Below are 20073 nucleotides of genomic sequence, written 5' to 3'. Positions count from 1 at the left end.
ATTGTCTCCATACTTTGTATTACAATCAAAATTAATGAATCCAATGGGAAAAGGCAGAAGAATAAAAAAGAGACAAAAATGAAGTAAAACATGGTTCCTCCGTGTAGAAAAAGGACCCACGTTTAAGAATCCCAGTTCTATGTTGCCTCCCTGCACGGAGATTGAACCTCTCCTTACACCAGAACACAATGAAGAACTAGGTTTGCATAATGGGCCTTTTTCCTTTGTGCCACGTGACCAGCATTGCATCATTTCCTTCAGCAGCAGGGCTCCGTGAAGAGTGTGATTCACTTCTGTCTTCAGCAAGAAAAAAATACAAGCAAATAAAACGGGATGACACTCCTGGCTGGCTCTTCTGGATGTGGCTTACTTTCCACTTACAAGGAAGGAGATGGAAGCTTGGACTCAAGCTCTGAGCACACATGACTTTGCCAGCCCAGCACCATCAAGCCTGGGTTGTTCTTTGCCGTTAGTTGAACCCTGTCCAGGAAGAACGTTCTAACCTCCTCTCCATTGTGTGGGTCTATAGCAGAAACTTCATGGAAACGCTGCTGAATACATCAGCCGAGTAGACATCTTTCAATATAACACACAGTCCAATCAGACAGACTGAGATGGGACGGATGGCCTAGGAACAGTATCTACAACTTCTCTTTATCTTTCTCCCAGAGCCTGAAGAGTACTTTCATTCTCCTGGCCCAAGAAGTGACAGTCTCTGAGTCAATCCCTAAAACAAGGGCCTTATCTGGCAGAACAATATGATATTTAATGAGCTCATTGGTCCAGTTTGATGACTGTTATTTCGTGTATAAGGGACACTTGAGAATTGTTGAGTGGGCCTTCCATCATTGGAGTGTGGACACTCCATGAGTAGTTAGATCCTCTGCCTGAGTTCATTTATTTTATTAGCAGATAATTACACTTAGATCGTGGTCTTTTACTTAACTTTAGGCCAGCTTTTCCTTAATTTCTGCATCATGCCCGTCAAATCCAGACTCTTCAAGTCTCAGCAGCATGAAAATGCAGGGTAGTATGTATTACTCCTTTTACCTTAAAGGGAAATCCCAGCATTACAATAACCCTCCATCCCACCCCTGGGCCATGACTGTGATTCCAGAGCATGGGTCAGAGATGGAGTCCATTTCTGCATTCTACAGAACTCTTAAACCTACCAAAACAAACGCTTTGGATATACATGGTCAAGACAATGAATTCAGATGATGACTTTGAGCTCATAATGACACTTTAGTTATTCGGGGTGCTTGCTACCATAGACATCGCGCCAACCCTGCCTGTGGAAACCTCACCCTCAGTGCCAGCACCCAGTTAAAAGAACAAAGGTGAAGGTCCTCACTCAAGGATGTGGCAAGGACCAGAGCGTCCTGGAAAGGCGGCCAGGTGGTGGTAGCACAACGTCTGGAGAGGAAGAGTTTTGGTGCTCCAGATGGGAGGTGATGAAGACCTGGAACAAGGCTGTGGCAGAGACGATGGTGACAGAGATCCAGATGCGGAAAGGGAAGCACAAGAAGTTTCAGCCATGTTTTGAACCAACGACAAAGAAGGGTTGAAAAGGACTCAGTTTCTTGCCTGGGCCTGACCAAGAGAGAAACTGCAGCATCTGTGATGAAGAAAATGAGCACAATGAGGGACCTGAAGGAGAGAAATGAAGTCATAGCTTCACCGGGCTGCTGAGAAAAGATCCAGCTTTGGAGATGAGCATCAGCAAAGCAGGGAAACAGAGAAAAGCCGGCCTTCGGGGTCAGTGAGCGATGTTTACGTACAAACTATAGTCACTAAGGGGCTTCCCTGGTGGTGCAGTGGTTGAGAGTCCAACTGCTGATGCAGGGGACACGGGTTCGTGCCCCGGTCCGGGAAGATCCCACATGCCACGGAGCGGCTGGGCCCGTGAGCCATGGCCGCTGAGCCTGTGCGTCCGGAGCCTGTGCTCCGCAACGGGAGAGGCCACAGCAGTGAGAGCCCTGCGTACCACAAAAAAACAAAAAAAAACAAACTATAGTCTCTCTTACTCAGAGATGCATTTCATCTTTCACGGGGTTGGTTCCTGGTCATATTTGATTGGAATTATTGATTTATGTAGTCTCCTTCACTAGACAATCCTCTCCGTAAGAGCAGGAACTTGATCCATGTCCAGCTTACAGTCATCTCTGGGTATTAGACTTTAGTAGGGTTTTTTGGGGGTTTTTTTCTGCTGTCTACACAGATTGTGTTCAAAGGCTGGATGCAACAGGTCAATCAGAGTGTCAAAGAATGAATTTTTCCTATTTCCAGGAAGAAACATGCATTCCAGAAGTTCCCCCAGCAACTGAATCACAGTTGCAAGCTTGCACTGAGGGCTGAACAAGCGAGGACCTGCCTCTTTCAAACATTCTGGTGGGAAATCATCACAGGAGAAGGGGGCTGGGCATGACTCCTGCTGGGCTGCCAACAGGAATAGAGGCTCCAGAGCCAGAAGCAAATCGAATCCAGGTGCCAGTACTTATTCACACACTTCCCTTGGGCAAGTCTCTATGTGTGTATTATTTATTTAGTTATTTGCTTTAGGTTTCTTCATTTATGAGATGAGATTTGCCTCAGTAGGATTTGATTTAAGTTTAAATGAGATAGTGCTTAGCACACTGGCTGAAACACAGCCAATTCTTCTTATTGGACCATTGCAAGATTAGCTTATGGGGGCCGTGGATAGGTAAAGTGAGTCAGGCTGAGGCCCTTTCAAATTAGTAGCTGAATCTGAACAATGAGATTGAAATCTAAACCTCATTGGAAAATACTGACATTTCTACCTAAGTGGAAATATCTGAAAAGAGGAAAACATTTTGTCATTCTCGGGCAATGACGAGATTAAGGGTATTTCATCTACTACTGTCGGATGGCCCTCAAATTAATACTGCATTTGTTCATTTTAATCTAACAACAGATTTTAATAAACCTATTACATTCCTTTGGTTTTTTTCCTCTTTCAGCTGAGAACTGGGTACAATCTTCAAGGGCTCCAGTTTCTGATCTAGTAATATTCTTCCTTACAATTTGCTTTAAAAAAAAAAAGCAGACTCAAGTCCTTATTGAATGGGCATAAGAAAGAAAACGTCAGAAAATTCTCCTCTTTCTGAAACTGGAGGCAAAGAGAATTTTTATTTTGAGTGCTCTCGAACTCTTTGCCACTGCTTCTTGACAAATACCACTGAGGTAACTTAGTAGGAATTACATGTCAATATACTTCTGCTCCTACCTGAGGTTCATCAATTTCACCTACTGCTAATCAATATCTTTATATTACAAATAATGATGAGAGGTAGCATAATTTAGTGTTTATCCTAGAGTCTAGGTTTGATTCCCGGCTCTGTCACTTACAAATGGTATAGGCCAAGTTGGGTCATGGTGAAGATTTGAGGAAATGATGCAGGTAAAGCATTTAAATCAGCACTGATACGTCATGAGGGCTCATAAATACCAGCTACTATTATTGCATTTAATGCGATGTTATATAACAACAGGTGGTGATTAACAGTCATCTAGCATTGTACAGTTTATATTTTATGGGGGTTGTTATTGGTTGCTACCCTTTTCTCTTGGTAAAAGAGTATTCTGTTCAGGTAGCAGGTAGAAGTCTTGTCTAACAGAAGGTGGACCCACCCCAGGGCAGGGTATGCATAACGATTTGTCGAAGCCAAGATGGTAATTCCATTCAACTTTGCCAGTAATTGGCATGTGACCCGATTCCAGTCAGAGGAATGCAAGAGGAAGTTTGCTGGAGTTTTCAGCAAAATCTTCTCCTTCCTGCCAGAAGACAGACCTAAACTGGGCCTCATTCCTTCCTCTTAAGTGAAGCAAAGATATTTGGAACTAAGGTGGCCATTTTGTAATCATGCAGTGACAAGTCTAAAGATTGAATGGTCTGGGTCCTCCAGCTTCTAAAGCCATTCAGAACCTCCCAGCTCCATCCAGGCTGTGGTTAGGCAAGCTAATTAAGCCTTTATTCTTTCAGCCATTATAAAGTTATCTATTACGTATAGCGAAAGCATCCTAAAATGACACATTTCAAATTACTAGATGGCAAAGTTAGTTCTATGTATTAACCATACCATTATGGCATTTTGAGTTGTGACAAGAAGGATTTAGGATTTAGAAATGAAAGTCACTGATCTTCAGAATCCTACACAGTAGTTTCCAATTTATATGTATACTTTTTCCTTTTTTCTTAAATAAGTAAAGCAGTTGACTAATTACAATGATAATAATTTGAATTGCAACTTCTTTGCCCCCCTAAGAAAATGGTACTAATCACTGAAATGGCAAATAGAACAGTTAACAAGAGAAAGAAAAGAAGCTAAGGTAAAACAGATTTTTGGATGTTTAAACTGTGATAGAATCTTCATTCTCATTCATAATTGTGACCTTTCTTAAAGTTCAAGCATTTAAATTGTTAGCTAAAAAAATAGTTTTTTTCAGTTGAAAATGGGCCACGTTTTAAAACACCTTCAAAACTGATACCTCAGTTGGCATAAACTAGGATTAACTTTCCCATAATGAATAAGGACTGGGGGTTTGTTTAGTAAATGGAATGCAAAATGAGAAGGCTAAAATGTCTCATTTTCCTATTTGCTTGCAATCGTATTCAGTCAAGTAAAAGAGAAAGAGCACAGGTTGTCTTAGAAGAAAAGATGAGGACAGGCCTCAGGGCCACTATCAAATCATGAGGGAAGGGAGACCAAACACCCAGTGTGGCCCAACAGGGGGTGGGCTTCTCTATAAACTCCCCAAGGAAGCTATGATTCTCATTAGAAAAACAGAAGATCAATATAGAGGTAGGGGATGAAGAGGTACAAACTATTAGGCATAAAAAAAGCTACAAGGATATATTGTATAACCCAGAGAATATAGCCAATTCTTTACAAGAACTACAAATGGAGTGTAGCCTTTAAAAACTGTGAATTGCTACATTATACACCTGCAACATATAGTATTGTACATCAACTATACTTCAATTAAAAAAAAGGAAAAGTAAAAGATTAATTCTGGGGCGCTGAAATAGTACAAGTGATACTAAGGCTAAGTCCACGTTGTCATTCAACCGCAAGGCCTCATTTTTAGTGGAGATTTGTTAAAAATGTGGTTTTCAAAAACTAAAAGTTGAAAAGCAGGGTTTTTTTTTCCTAAGAAAAACTGCAATTTATCTTCTCATTGGTGCTTCAACCTGCAAACTTTAAACTAGCTGCTTATAATTTGCTAAAGTCATAAGCAGTATGCTTATCTAGAGCAACTTTCCTAGTTTTACAATTCTTTAAAGCTCTCACAGAGCTTTCTACCTAGCTGCAGGCATTAAGTAAAGGTGAACAGTATGATAAACCAAACGATGCTGCAGACAGTTTTTTTGTGTGTGTGTGTGTTTTGTTTTGTTTTGTTTTTTTTGCGGTACGCGGGCCTCTCACTGTTGTGGCCTCTCCCGCTGCGGAGCACAGGCTCCAGACGCGCAGGCTCAGCGGCCATGGCTCACGGGCCCAGCCGCTCCGCGGCATGTGGGATCTTCCGGGACCGGGACACGAACCCGTGTCCCCTACATCGGCAGGCGGACTCTCAACCACTGCACCACCAGGGAAGCCCTCAGACAAATTTTTTAATAGCATCTTGCATCCTTACGAACTACTTTATTTCAACATAGCTTAACTGAAACACGATATCTACCAAAACCTAGGAGCGTAGCCTCTGGCTGTACAATCCTATGTTATAAAACCTCCAGAATGCCAGCAGTCTCCATAAACACCATATCTTACAGTAGAAAGAAATGCCCATCTCTGGATCAAGAATGCCACACTTCAGATTGGAGACAACCCTGTTCAAATTCACTGAGTTAGACACACAGTCACTTTGCTGTAAAAATAACAATAGAAAGAACCCGATAGGCTGACAACTTTTTCTTATTCGGAATACTAAAGAGCGAGCTAGTCCAAGAAACTGACCAAGCTTAGAAAGTCAGAGACTGATCTCTACTTATCAGTCAAGTCCAAGAATGTACAGCTCACCCTCCTTTGGTCTGGCTTTAATGGGACAGGAGGAATAACCAACAATTATTACGACGTTTACATAAACCTCTTTTTTCAGTGGAGGCATTCAAAACCCTTCATACAAAACAACTAGAGACAGTGTCAGCTTTGCTCCTCTCACACAAGGAAGTAAGGGAAGGAGACGATCAAGGTCACACACAGAAAATTAACAGAAAAACAGGGAAGGAAAACCTAATCTTGTATTTGCACAATTGAACATTTTATTGATTTGACGGTTACATAATAAATCATCTTACTGATTTGAACCCTTCCCACATAAATATAACATTCAAATGGAATTTTACTAAAGTATTGCCCTAGTTAATCTAATACCCTCTCCTTTTCATGGCTGCCAAAATATATATTTACCTGTTTAAATCCAGACTCAAAGAAGCCAACCTAGTGTTTCTTAAGCTGAGGACAAAAAAATTTAATGGAGATTTAATTGTATATTTCCATAATGTTATGCTTGTGGCATTAGCCGAGAAATACTAGAAATTTCAAAGCTGTCTTCCACTGCTAAACTACTTTGCACTTTGCAATTGATTGAGAACAGCAGAGGCAGTTAGAGTTGTATATCAAATTAGAGTTGATAAAAGCCCTTAATGTAGATCTGAATGTCTTCTTGGAAAAGATTTCAACTCCCTTAAATTGACATGACAACAAGTCCTTACAGTAGCATAAAAAGTACTGGCTGGAATATTATGGCTTTGGCTTAAATTTCCATCTGCAGCTCATCAAATGACTAAACAGTAGAAAGGAATTAAACCAAAATCAGACTCATTACAGAGCCTGATATGCTGGCAGAATATAAACTTTCACTACTTAGCATCTGGAGTTTTGGATGACTAACACTTAAATGCTTGTGCTTGTATGTTCTGTAAAAAGAAGTGTTTGTAAGAACATAGGTGAGATATATGATCATTAAACAACGTACAGAATATATAATTCACATATACACATACATACACATTCCTTCTCTCTAATCCCCCAAATATGCCGAAGAGTGAGGGGCCCACTCCAAATGAAGTATAATGGCTTTAAACGAGTCCCACGCCAAAATTCTGATAAACATCGTAACTCTTCTTCACATTTTTCTAAGATAAAGAATGCCTATCTGAAACCCTTGCTCTCCCAAATACTGACATCTGGTCAAGTGTTCCTGAGTAAATAATTTACATCTCCTTTTCTCCTTCAGCCATCCTGCTAGGAGGAATACTGGAAAATGTCCTCACAGGACTCTGCCTGCAAACACCAGGCTTCCAATAGTTCTCTGATGCAGTGCAAGTACAAATCCAGACTGTTAAAAGTCAACAGAATCTATCAAACACATCCTCCCAAATAAAATTCTCCGGGGCACACAGTGTCTCCGAAATATCACTGGATCCTCTCCTAGTCCTGGGAGCTTCTGCACTAATAGTCCTGAATTCTGACTCTAATAAGGAAGGAAGAAGGTGGGATCCAGGTCTGATTCAGCTATGAAGCTCTCAAAGCAGAGTGTCTAGGACACAGAAGGTGCTCAAGAAAGAAGTAATGCATAGCGTTTGCCTTGCGTCTTTGACACTGTCAAGCAGCAAGACATTATGAGGAATAACCAAGAAAAGCTGATGGTAAGGTAGTAAGTTTTTGAGTATAAGGCAGCATTGAAAAGTAAGCAAAGATGTTCTAATGGAAAAGGCTATTCCCACTGCTCCTCCAAAACTGGGAGATACATTTCAACGCAAAGAAAGAGCATTCTTTTATTCATATAGCCAACAGCTCTACAATGGAACAACACTGAAATGAATATGATGAATGGGATCTATCAAATGAGAGAGATTAGTAAGAAAAAAAAAAGAGCTAAAGCTGTGTACTATCTTATCCATCAATGCCCCTCTCCAGGAAGTCGGTGCCTGCTAAACCTTCTGCACTGGCGTCATCTGCAAATAGTGGGTGATTCCCAAAAGGCACCATATTGTGAAAAAGTAGAAATGTTTAAGTGTTTTAAAAAAGAGGACTAAGAAATGCTAGGGTACAAATAAATTCGGGAATTTTTAATACATATTTTTTTTGGATGGACTCACCTCTGTATATCTTATGTGATAAATGCCAAGGTATACTGCACTTAGAAAGTCCCATTCAAAGGTCAAGACCACGTACTAAGATCATTATTTGTTCATTTGATCTGAAATCTCACAAAATATACCTATGTGATGCCGTATGGGTATCTCATACCACAGAAGCTGAGCTTTGGGAGAATTAAGCCTCTTCATTCCAAACCAGGAACATTTAAGAAGAAGCTAGTTTATTCAGAATCAATGCATCTCATTCATCAAATGAGGTAATGTGGTGTCTGAAGGCGCTGAGCAAACTACAAGGCACTAAATAAATTTAAGGTTTAGTACTAACAAAGAACCTGCACAAAAGGCTTACATTCAGGGCTGTCAATCTATAGAACACCTCCAACACAAGGAAAATGCCATTTCTCATCAGCCCGAACTTACTTCTGAGCCCAGCACATTCTGAATATCTCACCGGGCTCAAAAACATAGATGTAACTAATAAGATGATCAGGACACATGGAATCTATTCAATTCCTTGAACTGTACCCAAAAGTGAACTAGTGAGTCATGGGCATTACACTGTTTTGAAACAGATGTCTTTTAAATAAAGGGCATATTTGCATGTTATATCAGTTGAAACATCTCAATACTGGCAACTTTCTCAAATATCCTGGGCTGTTCCCACATTGTAAAAATATCCAGGTCATTTCTCCTCCTTGCCTACTGCCGTTTGCCTTTCTGACTATTTCGGTTCTTGTTGGCAACTTCTGCAAGCAGCAGGCAAAAGTAGGCAAAGAAGTTGAAATTGAATCATTTTGTGTGGCCAGTCTCGTGGGGGGTTTTATGGTGGCGGAAACCAGAGCTATCAGGTAAAATGAGATACCCGAATTATAGACAGATTTCCATCATCCCTGGAAATAGTCTCCCTGTTCTCACTGCTGAAGATAATTAGGGGTTTGCTACTGTTTCCCAAAAAGAACACAACAGAGCAGAGAAACCCCAACAAGATAAGCAAAGGACAATTCTAAAAGAAGACCATTAATATATTCTTATTTATTCGAGCTGTTTAATTAAGTATTTACATGTACTTTTAAAAATGGGGGCAATCAACATAAAATATTCTACAAGAAATGTACCTTTTTACTATAATCCTGTGTGTGTGTGAGTGAAATCAAATGACCACAGGGCACAGAACTGGCTGCGTATATTTAATAATGAGAGTGAAGAGCTGTTAATACTTAGGTCTTTCAAACAGGTCTGTGCTAAGGGGATGGTATTCTCCAGCACTGCGTCTTGAGAGAGATGGTGGGGCAGGGGGCAGTTTCAGAGGTAGACAGGGAAGGAGGAGGCGAAGACCTGGGAGTGGCATCAGCCAGCAAGAAGGTACGTACCCGCAAAGCACTAAATTCCCCAAAGTGTTCTCGATCCTTTGCTCATTCTCTGGGTGATTTTTAAAAATGAGATTATCAGCTGGATTGGGGGAGGGGCTCATGGCACCTACTACCATCCTGGCTTTGAGCAAACCACTTATTCAACTCTTTTTCATTTTTCTCATTTTCATCTGTAAGATATAGATAATACGTAACCTTGCAGGGTTACTGGAAAGAGTAAAGATAATAAACAGAGTGGTCATATGGCCTCCTTTGCCCAGGGCAGTCCCCGTTTATGCCTAGTGTCCCAGCGTAATTATTAACTTTCACTCTTAAAGGTGTCTCAGTTTGGACAAATAGTGATGTGGTTTGCCCTACGTATAATTTACCAAGCATAACATTTGACACAGGGTGGGCCCTCAGGCACTGTGGCAGCTACTGCTATTCTAGATTCTAGGATTGTTCATGTATTTCAACCAAAAAAAAAAAAAAAAGCCAAACCAAAAAAAAAAAACCCAAAAAACAAAAGCAAACACAAACCTCAAATTTTCCTCCATCATAAACCCAGGATACATCAACTTCTTCTACTTAGAAAGAGCGGGTATTGACCTGGGGTTCCGTTGCTCACAACTTTGGCAGAGGTGACCATGGCTACAGGAACACGGGAGTAACTCTCCTCTAAGTGCCTGGGACAGTGCTGGGCGCTCCCCACTGTTAGAAGAACGAGGTGGGTGTGCTTGCACTTGAGCTGTACTGCTCTGCTGGACTTAAGGCAACTTGGTTAACCTCTTTAGTTTTCTACTTCTTTAAACCAACTCTACAAAACTAACTGAACATCTTGAGATTTTTCTTAAGGCTTTCTCATAGCATCTTTGCAGTATCCTGGTGACATAAATAGGGATCAATGAGTACTGTTCTGCAGTGAATCGGACATGTTTTCAATCCTTACTTGAACGTGGTTTCTCTTCGTCCCCAGAGCTTACAATATACTAACCAGCATTTCTATGTTGGACAGAAATACTGTCCTTACCACCATGATCTATCTCACTACAACATATCTGAAAAATGCCACACCCAATTCTTCCAATAAAGCAAGTTTTTCTACAGCACCATGAGTCATTTTATAATGTACAGCAGTCCCTTCCAAAACAAGGCCAGGGGCTTGTTCAGTTCCCCAGAGCAGTTTGTCAATGGAATTCTCATTCCCTGGAAGCGTTAACAGGCATTCAAAGATTTCTCTCTATGGGGTAGCAAGGTTTGTCAGCATTGTAGGAAAGATACAAACTGTCCTGCCCTGGAAAGATGGAGATGTTGAATGGACCCTGAAGGCCCCTTCATCCACTGGGCCCCGTGTTCACTGGCTATTACGGGGTGGACAGAAACCCAAGGAATGCCGGTTAGGAGTTTCCGATCGGCAGGAGAGCCTACCCAGCAGCTCTGTGCATCAATACAACGCAAGCCCTCCTCTCCCGTGAAATAGCTTGGAACTATCTGCTCTAAACATTTTCTGTAGTAAACCTGAAAGGTCAAGGTGACTTTCTGCCACCGAGAATACTCCCAGGCCATCTCCCACGCTGCTGGAAGGTATGTACTTAGGGAAGGTAGGCACAGTCCACTAGAAGCTGAGGTGGAAAAAGGGGTAAAGATAAAAAGTAAATCTAGAAAAAAGAATGGCCCAAAGCAGGGGCTGTAGTGAATGTTGACTATTCATGGAATACTCCAGAGAGGCTGTCAATGCTAAGGTGGAAAATGGTCTAGGTTTGGTTTTAAGTGGGTTTAGAATAAAGGGAAGCAGTGGAACACATTATTTTAAAATTTATTGAGATTCACAATGCGCCAGATATTGTGCTAAGTACTTGACATCTTAATGCCTCATTTACTCCTGTGAGGTATCCATTATTGTTGCCTCCATTTTACATATGAGAAAATTGAGGCAGAGGGTAGTTAATTGATTTTCCAAGGCCTCACAAATGCAGGAATCAGAGATCTGAACCAGGCCTGTTTGGCTCTGCAGCTTGTGTGTTCTAGGTGAGGGCGTGCCAGGTTAGGGGGCTGACATGTGTACGGGCATGGACTGGAGAGCAAGTTAGTGAAATGCAGAGAGGGGAGCAGATTAACTATGGCTGGAACAGATAAACAACATGAGAGAATACGAACAAGGAATTCAAAGAGGGTCCTGTATGGTGGTCCCTGACACTCGGGGGCAGAGGAGGCTGTGATATAGTCTTTGAAAAGCTGGCAGAAGCGTCTCCAGGCTGCTCTATGTCAGGTGAACCATGAGGAGACCTCTGCAACATTCCAGGTTAAACTGAAGAGGGCCCATGGTGGCCACAGCCATGAACATCAAGACGGTGCAGCTGTGGGAATCACTGACCAGCTGGGGAAGGCCTGGGTAAGAGTGGGGAAGAAGCAACAGGACAAGTGTCCAAGCAGATAAGGAAAGCAGTGAAGTCAACAAAGGACATTTTATTTCCAGACATCAAGACCATATGAATTTCCAACTCCATTAAAATGAAAGGGCAGCCTTGACAGGGCAGGCCAGGGAAGAAGGGAGTGTCAAAATGAACAGTGAGGGCTTCCCTGGTGGCGCGGTGGTTGAGAGTCCGCCTGCCGATGCAGGGGACGCGGGTGCGTGCCCCGGTCCGGGAAGATCCCACGTGCTGCGGAGCGGCTGGGCCCGTGAGCCATGGCTGCTGGGCCTGCGTGTCCGGAGCCTGTGCTCCACAACGGGAGAGGCCACAACAGTGAGAGGCCCACGTACCGCAAAAAAAAAAAAAAAAAAGAACAGTGAGCGAAAAGCTAATATATCTCACCAGGCAATGACTGATATAATTGACTTGTTAATTCTTCAGAGGAGACAAATATATACATAATTACAATGTGCCATTTAAAAAAAAAGATGGAAATCTTAACCTGGAAATACTCACAGAATCATCTTTCCTCTTACTACCACCTTGCAAAACAGTCAGCCATGGTTATAGAGTTTGTTTTATTGCTTTCTAATTGTTGTACTTTTATCAATAAGCACCACTACATAATTAGAGGCCTGATTCTCCATTCGGGTATGTGGCAGAGTGGGGCTTCCTCACCTCTCAAACTTGTGATGCTGGGCCCACGAGCTGCCGACCCCACGGTGCATCCTCTCAGCCCCGGGGCCCTGAGTAGGCTGAGCATCCGAAGGCTTCTGTTTTTTACTTTGTCTTCCACACAGACAAATTCCTTTCTCTTTTTTGCCACTGAAAATATGTAAAACTGAGAGCTATGCTAGTGTTGCAACAAGCTTAAGGAAGCCTAAGCATAAGGTGTATTTCCTGTTCCTCTTTTAAGAAAGGACTGAAAAACATTCTGACCCCCAAAGGCATGTTAGAGAATCGCCAAGTTCACTCTTCTGCGATAAAGACATTAAGATAGAGGGCAGGTGCTGTGTCTTAGTCACCTTTGTAGCTCCACAGCCTGGCATGTAGTAGGTGTGGAATAAATATTTGCTGAATGAATTGAAAGAATTCAAAATTGTGTCCCAGACACTCTCAAAGTAGAAATGAACAGTCATTTTGAACCATCTCCTGATGTGAAGGGGGGCGGGGAGGGGGATGGAGAGTTTAGGAAGGGTGGAGAGAATATAGACTTTGTCTAGAGTAATTTGAAAATAGACAAAAGGGGAGAAAGATTTTAAAGGAAATCCCATTGGCCTCAGGATTGTCACAACATAATTTTCTATCTAATGAGGCAATGACAGAAATTGATGGAAGAAAATAATCTGGCCTTAAAGTACTCAAAATAATGATTCAAAACCACACACTGATGTCAAACAGTAAGTCTCTCCAGATATTGGAAAACTGTTCCATAAAGAACCTTGTATGTCAAATTCTTTTCATTAATCAAAGGATAAAAAGACAAAGAAAATTCACCCTTCGAGTGTGAAGTATTACACAAGTAATGAATCCAAGATAAATGAATTATGACTATAACAAAGGAATGCTGTGTTAGGGTGACAGGATTACTCCCAAATGGCTTCCCACTTGTAGAAAAACAGCTTCTGACAAGCCCCATGGTGTATACAGTGGTGCAAAATGATCTGGAAAAGAAGGTTTCTATGGATATCATTTAGAGATGAATATCCCTGAGTACCTTCAGGCGGAAGGTACTCTGGCTCTTTTCTCAAAGCAATTATGGCACAGGTTCTCCTCCCGGCTTTTGTTTACATAAGAACAATCTTGGCCACAGGTCATTTGTGTAGGAGATAATTAATCTCCAGCTCTTTGAGCACAGGTAGGTTAATTAGTATGCACGGAATACAACATAAATTTTTTTCTTGGAAAATTTTTTAAAATTTTAAACAATTAGGGATCTGTAACACCAGCCGGTCTTTTATCCAAAACAAGTACAAAGGCTGGTTGGTGAAATAAAGAAGACTTTGTTTTTAAACTGTTCGGAAAATACAAGGCATCACTGATCACCTGAAGGCCTCATTTTAATTTGATTCCGGATCCATGATGCCTTAGAGGTTGTCTTTTGGAAATATCTGACTGCAAAAACCTTTAAGTAGGTCAGAAATGGAACTTCAGAAGCCATAACATTCTGATATCCTAATAAATGATTTTATGGTCAGCACCTCACTTGTTTATGTTTCAGAAAAGCACCTTATTGGCACTATAACAAACGTCAGGATTTTTCAAAAAGTCAAATACTGTAACAGCATTCTGAACATCACCCACATGGACAGGGAGAGATCAAATAAACCTGCAAATGCCTCTATAGTCAAAAAAAAAAGATGAGTCAGGCTTTGGACTATTAAGTACTTTTTTTTCTTTAGACAATATCCTAATAAAACAATTATGAAGTACTCTGAAACCCTGCCACACCCCTTTGATTAAACCACACTTCACAAAATATTTCGATAAAACCTGAACACATTAAACAAACACCAAGGCAGGAGATGCAGCCTGGAATGCCCCATCCTGCGCTGGCCAGGGTCTGAAGGGCCATCTCACTTGAAAATTTAATCAAACCAAAGCTACTGTAATTCCACCGCAGCCTTTGCACTTCAGGAAAGCTAGTTCAGTCTCTGACATTTTGATTTTCATAGCAGATGGAAGCAAAAAAAACAAAAAAAAAACTTCCTCGGCTCACAAGCCTATGCGTCCAGTTGAGATTTCATTTCTCGGACCTTAGGCAACACCCAGCAAACAAAAACAAACGGTTATTTTCTATTACTCACTATTACTCCAGGATTTCAGTAAATATTTGATACTGATCTCAAAGAAGCCGGAGTCCTGCTGGCTGGCCATGTCGGCGGCATACAAAGAGGCTGCTCCTCGGACTGGACCGGGAGCCGCCGGGGGAGCAGGTACCGGGCGTGGAGATGCGCTTGTCACAGGTTAGTGATGTAAGCGGGGTCAGCAGCCGGGAGGGCGGCTCTGCAGATCTACCTCTGGCGCCGGCAGCAAGTCCTCATTTAAAGGACACGGAGGCGCCGGAGAGAGAGATGCTCGGCCGCTCCTCCTCCTTCGGGTCCAGAACTGGCTCCTTATTTGCTGGGGGCCGATCCCGAGCCCTGAGAGGCGGCGGCGGCCACTGCTTTCATTTCTGAGCTGCTATAACCAGCCACGCCCGCTGCCTGCCGCCCACAGGTTCGGCCCGGCAGGTACGGGACCGAGGAAGTCCCCAACTGCCCCGGGAGGGAGGGTCTTTCGGCCGGCCTGCCGGACGCGGCGCAGACAGGCTCCGGCCCCCAGGGCTCCTCCGGGCCGCCGCAGGGCTGAGGGATGGGCTGGGAGGGCAGCCTCCGCCCCCCGGGCTCAACCTGAGACACTCCTCAGCCCCGACTCAGCCGCGGGAGGGACCTCCCGGCTTCAGCACGGCCGCCGGTGAGCCGCCCGCGGCTGCATCGCTGCGGCTCCCCCGGCGTCTGTCCCCCGAAATCCACACAACCGCGTCGCCGCAGGAAGCCAAGTGGCACCCCTGGATCTGGTTTGCAGCGACGTTTTCTGAAAAGCCCCCTCCGTTCGCCCCGCTGCCGCAGGAAAGCTTGATAACAGGATGTCGGCCTGGGCTTTTTCCTCCCCTCCTTTCACGGGCACAGTGGAAACTGCACTTCGTGCTGCGCCCTCCCAGAAATGCTGTCATTTTGAGGGGCACCCGCTCCCCCGCCCCAACGTGTGCGTCCGAAGGGGACGGTACGAACTGCTTAGGCTTGTTTACCGAATGCCAGGCTCCACAATGGATCTTCAAGCCTGTCTTTTCTAGGAGCCACCGAGCCCAGGAAAGCTTATTTTTATTTGTTATCAAAAGATAAGAAGCAAAGCGTTATATTCCTTGCTGCACAATGGCTTTTTACTCCATGAAATCTTGGTATCAGGCGTCCTGATTTGTCAGCTTTGTTTCACGTTATTATTTAGCTGGACTAGGCGATCAAACAAGAGAACTTTAATCTTGACAGGCTACGTTGGAGTAGGTGGGATTTGACTAAGCATCTCATCAACCATGCATCCTTCCCCCTCCCCAGTACACTTACGACTAACATTTTCCAAAGGCGTTAATAAACTATATTAATAATTATTTCACCAAAACAGTGAGCACCCCTCCCCCACTCAAAATCAACACACAAATAGGACTTTCCAGACTAACAGTTCATTTGAGAAATAGTAGGGAAAGAGTACACTTTTTCTAAGGCTAAGAATTTTTAAAAATTCAACACTAAAGAGAACTTTTAGGACTGTCCTGAAATGCCCTAAGACACTATCAATACAATGAGCTTTTCAAACTCCTTATACAAAACGTAAGCACTCCACCACCAAGATTTCCAACTCCACTCACAGCACTTTCTCCTCATGAAGTCTCCTGAGATTGACTTCTGTTTCATGAGCTAATTGAGTTCTATCACCTGTACTTTGAATATATGGATTCCAGGTGAAACAGGACCCAAAGGATTTACCAAAATGGCTGTTACATCTGAAAACCAAAATATCCACGCCCACCTTTCTGGTGCCTCCCTCACTGTGGTTGGCAATGAATGAACAGGGAGGCTGCAGGGTGCCTTGGAGTTCATGAGCACAAAGCCTCTCAAAACGCATCAGAATTTCCTAGCTTTGAGACCTAGGGTAAGCTATTAACCTTGTTAAGCCTTAGTTTGCTCATCTGCAAAATGGGGATCCACAGTGGTACTGACCTCACTGAGTTGTTGGAAAGATTAAATGACATTATGAATGAAAGGGTTCAGCATACTGTCTTGCATACAGTAAATGCTTAATTAAATTTTAGCTATCTTGATATTTATTATGAACCCTTAGGGACTCTAGAACTTTTAAATTTAGGTTAAATACATTTTTGTACCATTTAAGCTCTATCACCTTTGAACACCAATGGTAACTATAGGGACTGCAAGGTGGAGACATTTAAAACAGCTCAATAACCAAACATGCTATTATATACTGTTACTCAAGCAGACAGATTTTTCTTTGTTGATTTTATAAAAGAGATCTTAACTGGCTTTTAAAAGTTTTCGATCCTACTATAAACATATTAATTTGCTGAGAATGTCACTCATATATGTTATTTCAAAAGGACGCTCTCATAAAATTTTAAATGCTATTTAGAAAAGAATGTGTTTAATGGCATTTAGTTTTCCCTGTGAAGAGTGAATCAGCAACTAAGAGCCCAGTTTCTGTCTGTTAGAAGCCGAAATCTTGTCCAGTGTAGGCTTTTTTTTTTTCTCATTCGAGTACCTTTAAAGAGAGCATATATTGTAAAAGGACAGAAAAGGCCTTTTGTTTTGCTGAAAGCCCTGCAAACCAAATAGCATGACACCTGCTGCAAGCTGGGATAAGACATATTTACCCTTTGGTTTCCTCTCTCTCTAGGTGTGTGGGGGAGGCTTATGAAAAATGTAGTCAGAATGGGCACCTGGACGGAGGTATTTAAAATACAAAATAAAATCTGAATTCGTCCCTGGCTTGTTATGAGACGTCAGCTGTCATTTAAGATGAACTAAAACTATTTCAGCTTTCATATCTGTAAAAAAGAGGGACCCTTCCTTAAGAATCTTAGGAGAACACGAATCTTTAGGCAAGGAATTAGGCAGAGATGTTGGAGGCTGAGAGAAAAGTAGCAGTAATACAGAAAAAGTGGGAGGCCTCAGGAAATGGTATCAAGGTAGGGGTGGGTGGGAGTCGGAAAGTGACCTGAGACACTGATAACAATTAATGACACCATCTACATTTGTTGAAAAGTAATATTGTCCTGAAAAATCCCTACTTTATCATATTTAAAGGTGCCCATTCTTACCCCAACCCTATGAAGTACTATGAATAGCCCCATTCTACAGATGAGAAAATGGAGGTTTAAAGAGACATAAAGTAAGACCAAAGGTCAAAGTCACATGGCTGGTAAAATTGAGGTCCAGCAAATTTTAGAGCCTGAGTCATTTATGCTAAATTTTATTTATTTACTTTAACCACAAGCAAGGCCAGAATCATGCTTACCAACCTCTCTAGCAAAAGTCCAGGAAGAGGTGCTAAAAACCTTGTTATCACTAAGAGGAGTGCTGCAGGCCTGGCTTTCCAGGACTACACACCGCCTTCCCACCTGGCTTTAGCCTGGAGGAGGAATTGTCCCCTGGGGGGCTGTGGCCCTACCTAAAAGGAACCCAGAGAAGAATGCCATGATTTTTCACATTAATTTGATTCATCCCACAGGTTGTGTTCTGTATAAGGGACGCCTGACCTGGGGTGGGAGTGGGGCGATTAAGGGTGGACATCTAGTCCCAACTCCACTCTCCACGCTGTCAGTGGGTGGTGATGGGCTGTGTCCACCCCGGTGTGCGACTGCATCTACCCAATACTCAACCCACAGGAAGGGGTGCCTATTTGTGATCAAGATACCTAATGGGCTGGGGATAGCCTGGGTGGTGCAGCAGGAACTAAGAAAACAAGAGTGTTTCAGGAAGGCAGAGGCCAAGTGGTCACCCAGGTCCCAGGTCGCTGAATGGCAGTGAGATGAGGGTGGTAAAGGGCACATGGATTGTATCTTGCAATCCACGGCATTTACCCACACCCCACCTGGATTCCTATTATAACCATCTGTCCCATGTCCCCCCAGAAGAGCTGTGTGTCACTCTGTTGTGTATCCCCTCCACCTCCTAGCACATGGTAAGACCTCCTGCAAAATACATACATTGAGTGAGTCAGTGAATGAACAGACTTGTCATGCGTGCCTAGTGCTGGCTGTTGCCTGTGACAAAAACGTGCAACAGAAGTGCAATCAGTTTGTGCTCTAATTCATATTCAATTTTCCCTTTCTTAGCATTTTGGACAAATTTTTGGGAGACCAAAATGTGTGGTATTAAAAACAAATGTGAAAACAAAGCGAGGCAAACTATCTGGATGCTTGCCAACGTGGAGAGCCATTATCTAATGATTTTAAAGCATCTGAGTGAGTTGATTGGGTTAGGACTAGAATCCGCCCCCTCTCCCCGCAGGACGTGGCTGCACGTGGCTACACACATGTAATTATTGTCACAGAGTGACATGTACATTCATGCACAGAATGTGTGAGGCAGAGGAGAAATGTTTTACCAGCATCCTGAGGAAACAAAGGAAAATTGCTTAATGTAAGAAAAATTCCTGTATCAATTTTTGATCTGGACTTTCAAATTCCAAAACAGCACTAAATATATTATATCCCTACTAGTATATATTGTTTCTTAATAAGAACAGTCCCAAGTCAAATTAAGCATCGCCTGGATTGAGTTCGAAAGACAGCAGCTGAGATCAATGGAGACAGTTGTGGAGAAAGGGTTTTGTTTTTCTTTAAGCAGTAGAATAAGAGGCCCTTTAGAGATAACCTAAAGAACAAATGATTGACATAAATTACAAGCTGCTATTCTGGTCTATGCATAATTTGGGCTGATCTATCCTATGCTAAGAAATTAGAGAAAAAAATAGGAAGTGATGCCACACAACGTTCATTTCGTAAACACGGAATGCAATCATCATCCCCTTAAAAAAATCCAACCCACATATACAAATCTTCACAAAAATAGATTCCGCAAGTTTGGAAAACATTTACTCCATTACTATCCAGTACAAATAATTCTTTGAAATGAATTGAAAGACATTTAAATTTTTTGAATGTGACAGAACTTCATTAAAGCACAGCTTGTTGCTGCACAGATTCAGACATAAACAAGGAAAATCATGTCTCCCAAAATTGTTTTCATTAAGAAACAGCAGCAGAACCCAGTTTTCTTCCCCACTCATCTCTCCTGGCCATGACAAAGGAACTGAACGTTGGTCTAGGGCAATGGGAAGCCCTTAAAGATTGAAGCAGGAGGAGAGGACAAGCCTGAAGTTCGTCCCCTTGCTGCTCTCACAGGGAAGGCCTCCTTTCCTCGTGAGCTCGTGTCCCCCAGGGTGTTTCACAAGTTCAGAGTCAGGTAGAAGGATGGACATTTACTGAGCCCTTGATGTAAATGCGCTGTAACTAGAGGACCTGTACAGACAAAGCTGAACAGAGGGGTAGGTCTGCTGGGCACCTGTGGGGTGCCTTTCTACAACTGGCACCGAGACACCAGGACAAGGAATTGGGACTAAAGTGTCCCTTAAC

The 20073-nt window shown here is 42.6% G+C and overlaps 1 protein-coding gene across 1 annotated transcript in view; it reads right to left on the bottom strand.

Annotated features, from left to right (window-relative positions):
• FRY (FRY microtubule binding protein) overlaps positions 1–14833 on the bottom strand; it is a 251661-nt gene extending 236828 nt beyond the window's left edge. The window contains exon 1 of the mRNA XM_060129571.1: positions 14690–14833. Coding sequence (XP_059985554.1) covers positions 14690–14759 — 70 coding nt within the window. The 5' untranslated portion in view covers positions 14760–14833. The remainder of the gene's footprint in view (positions 1–14689) is intronic.
• Between the last annotated feature and the right edge of the window lie 5240 nt (positions 14834–20073).

This window comes from Lagenorhynchus albirostris, chromosome 18 (assembly GCF_949774975.1).
Source record: "Lagenorhynchus albirostris chromosome 18, mLagAlb1.1, whole genome shotgun sequence".
NCBI classification, from domain to species: Eukaryota; Metazoa; Chordata; class Mammalia; order Artiodactyla; family Delphinidae; genus Lagenorhynchus; species Lagenorhynchus albirostris.
Note: the sequence above shows the minus strand (reverse complement) of the source record. Positions and strands in the feature narration are given on the sequence as shown.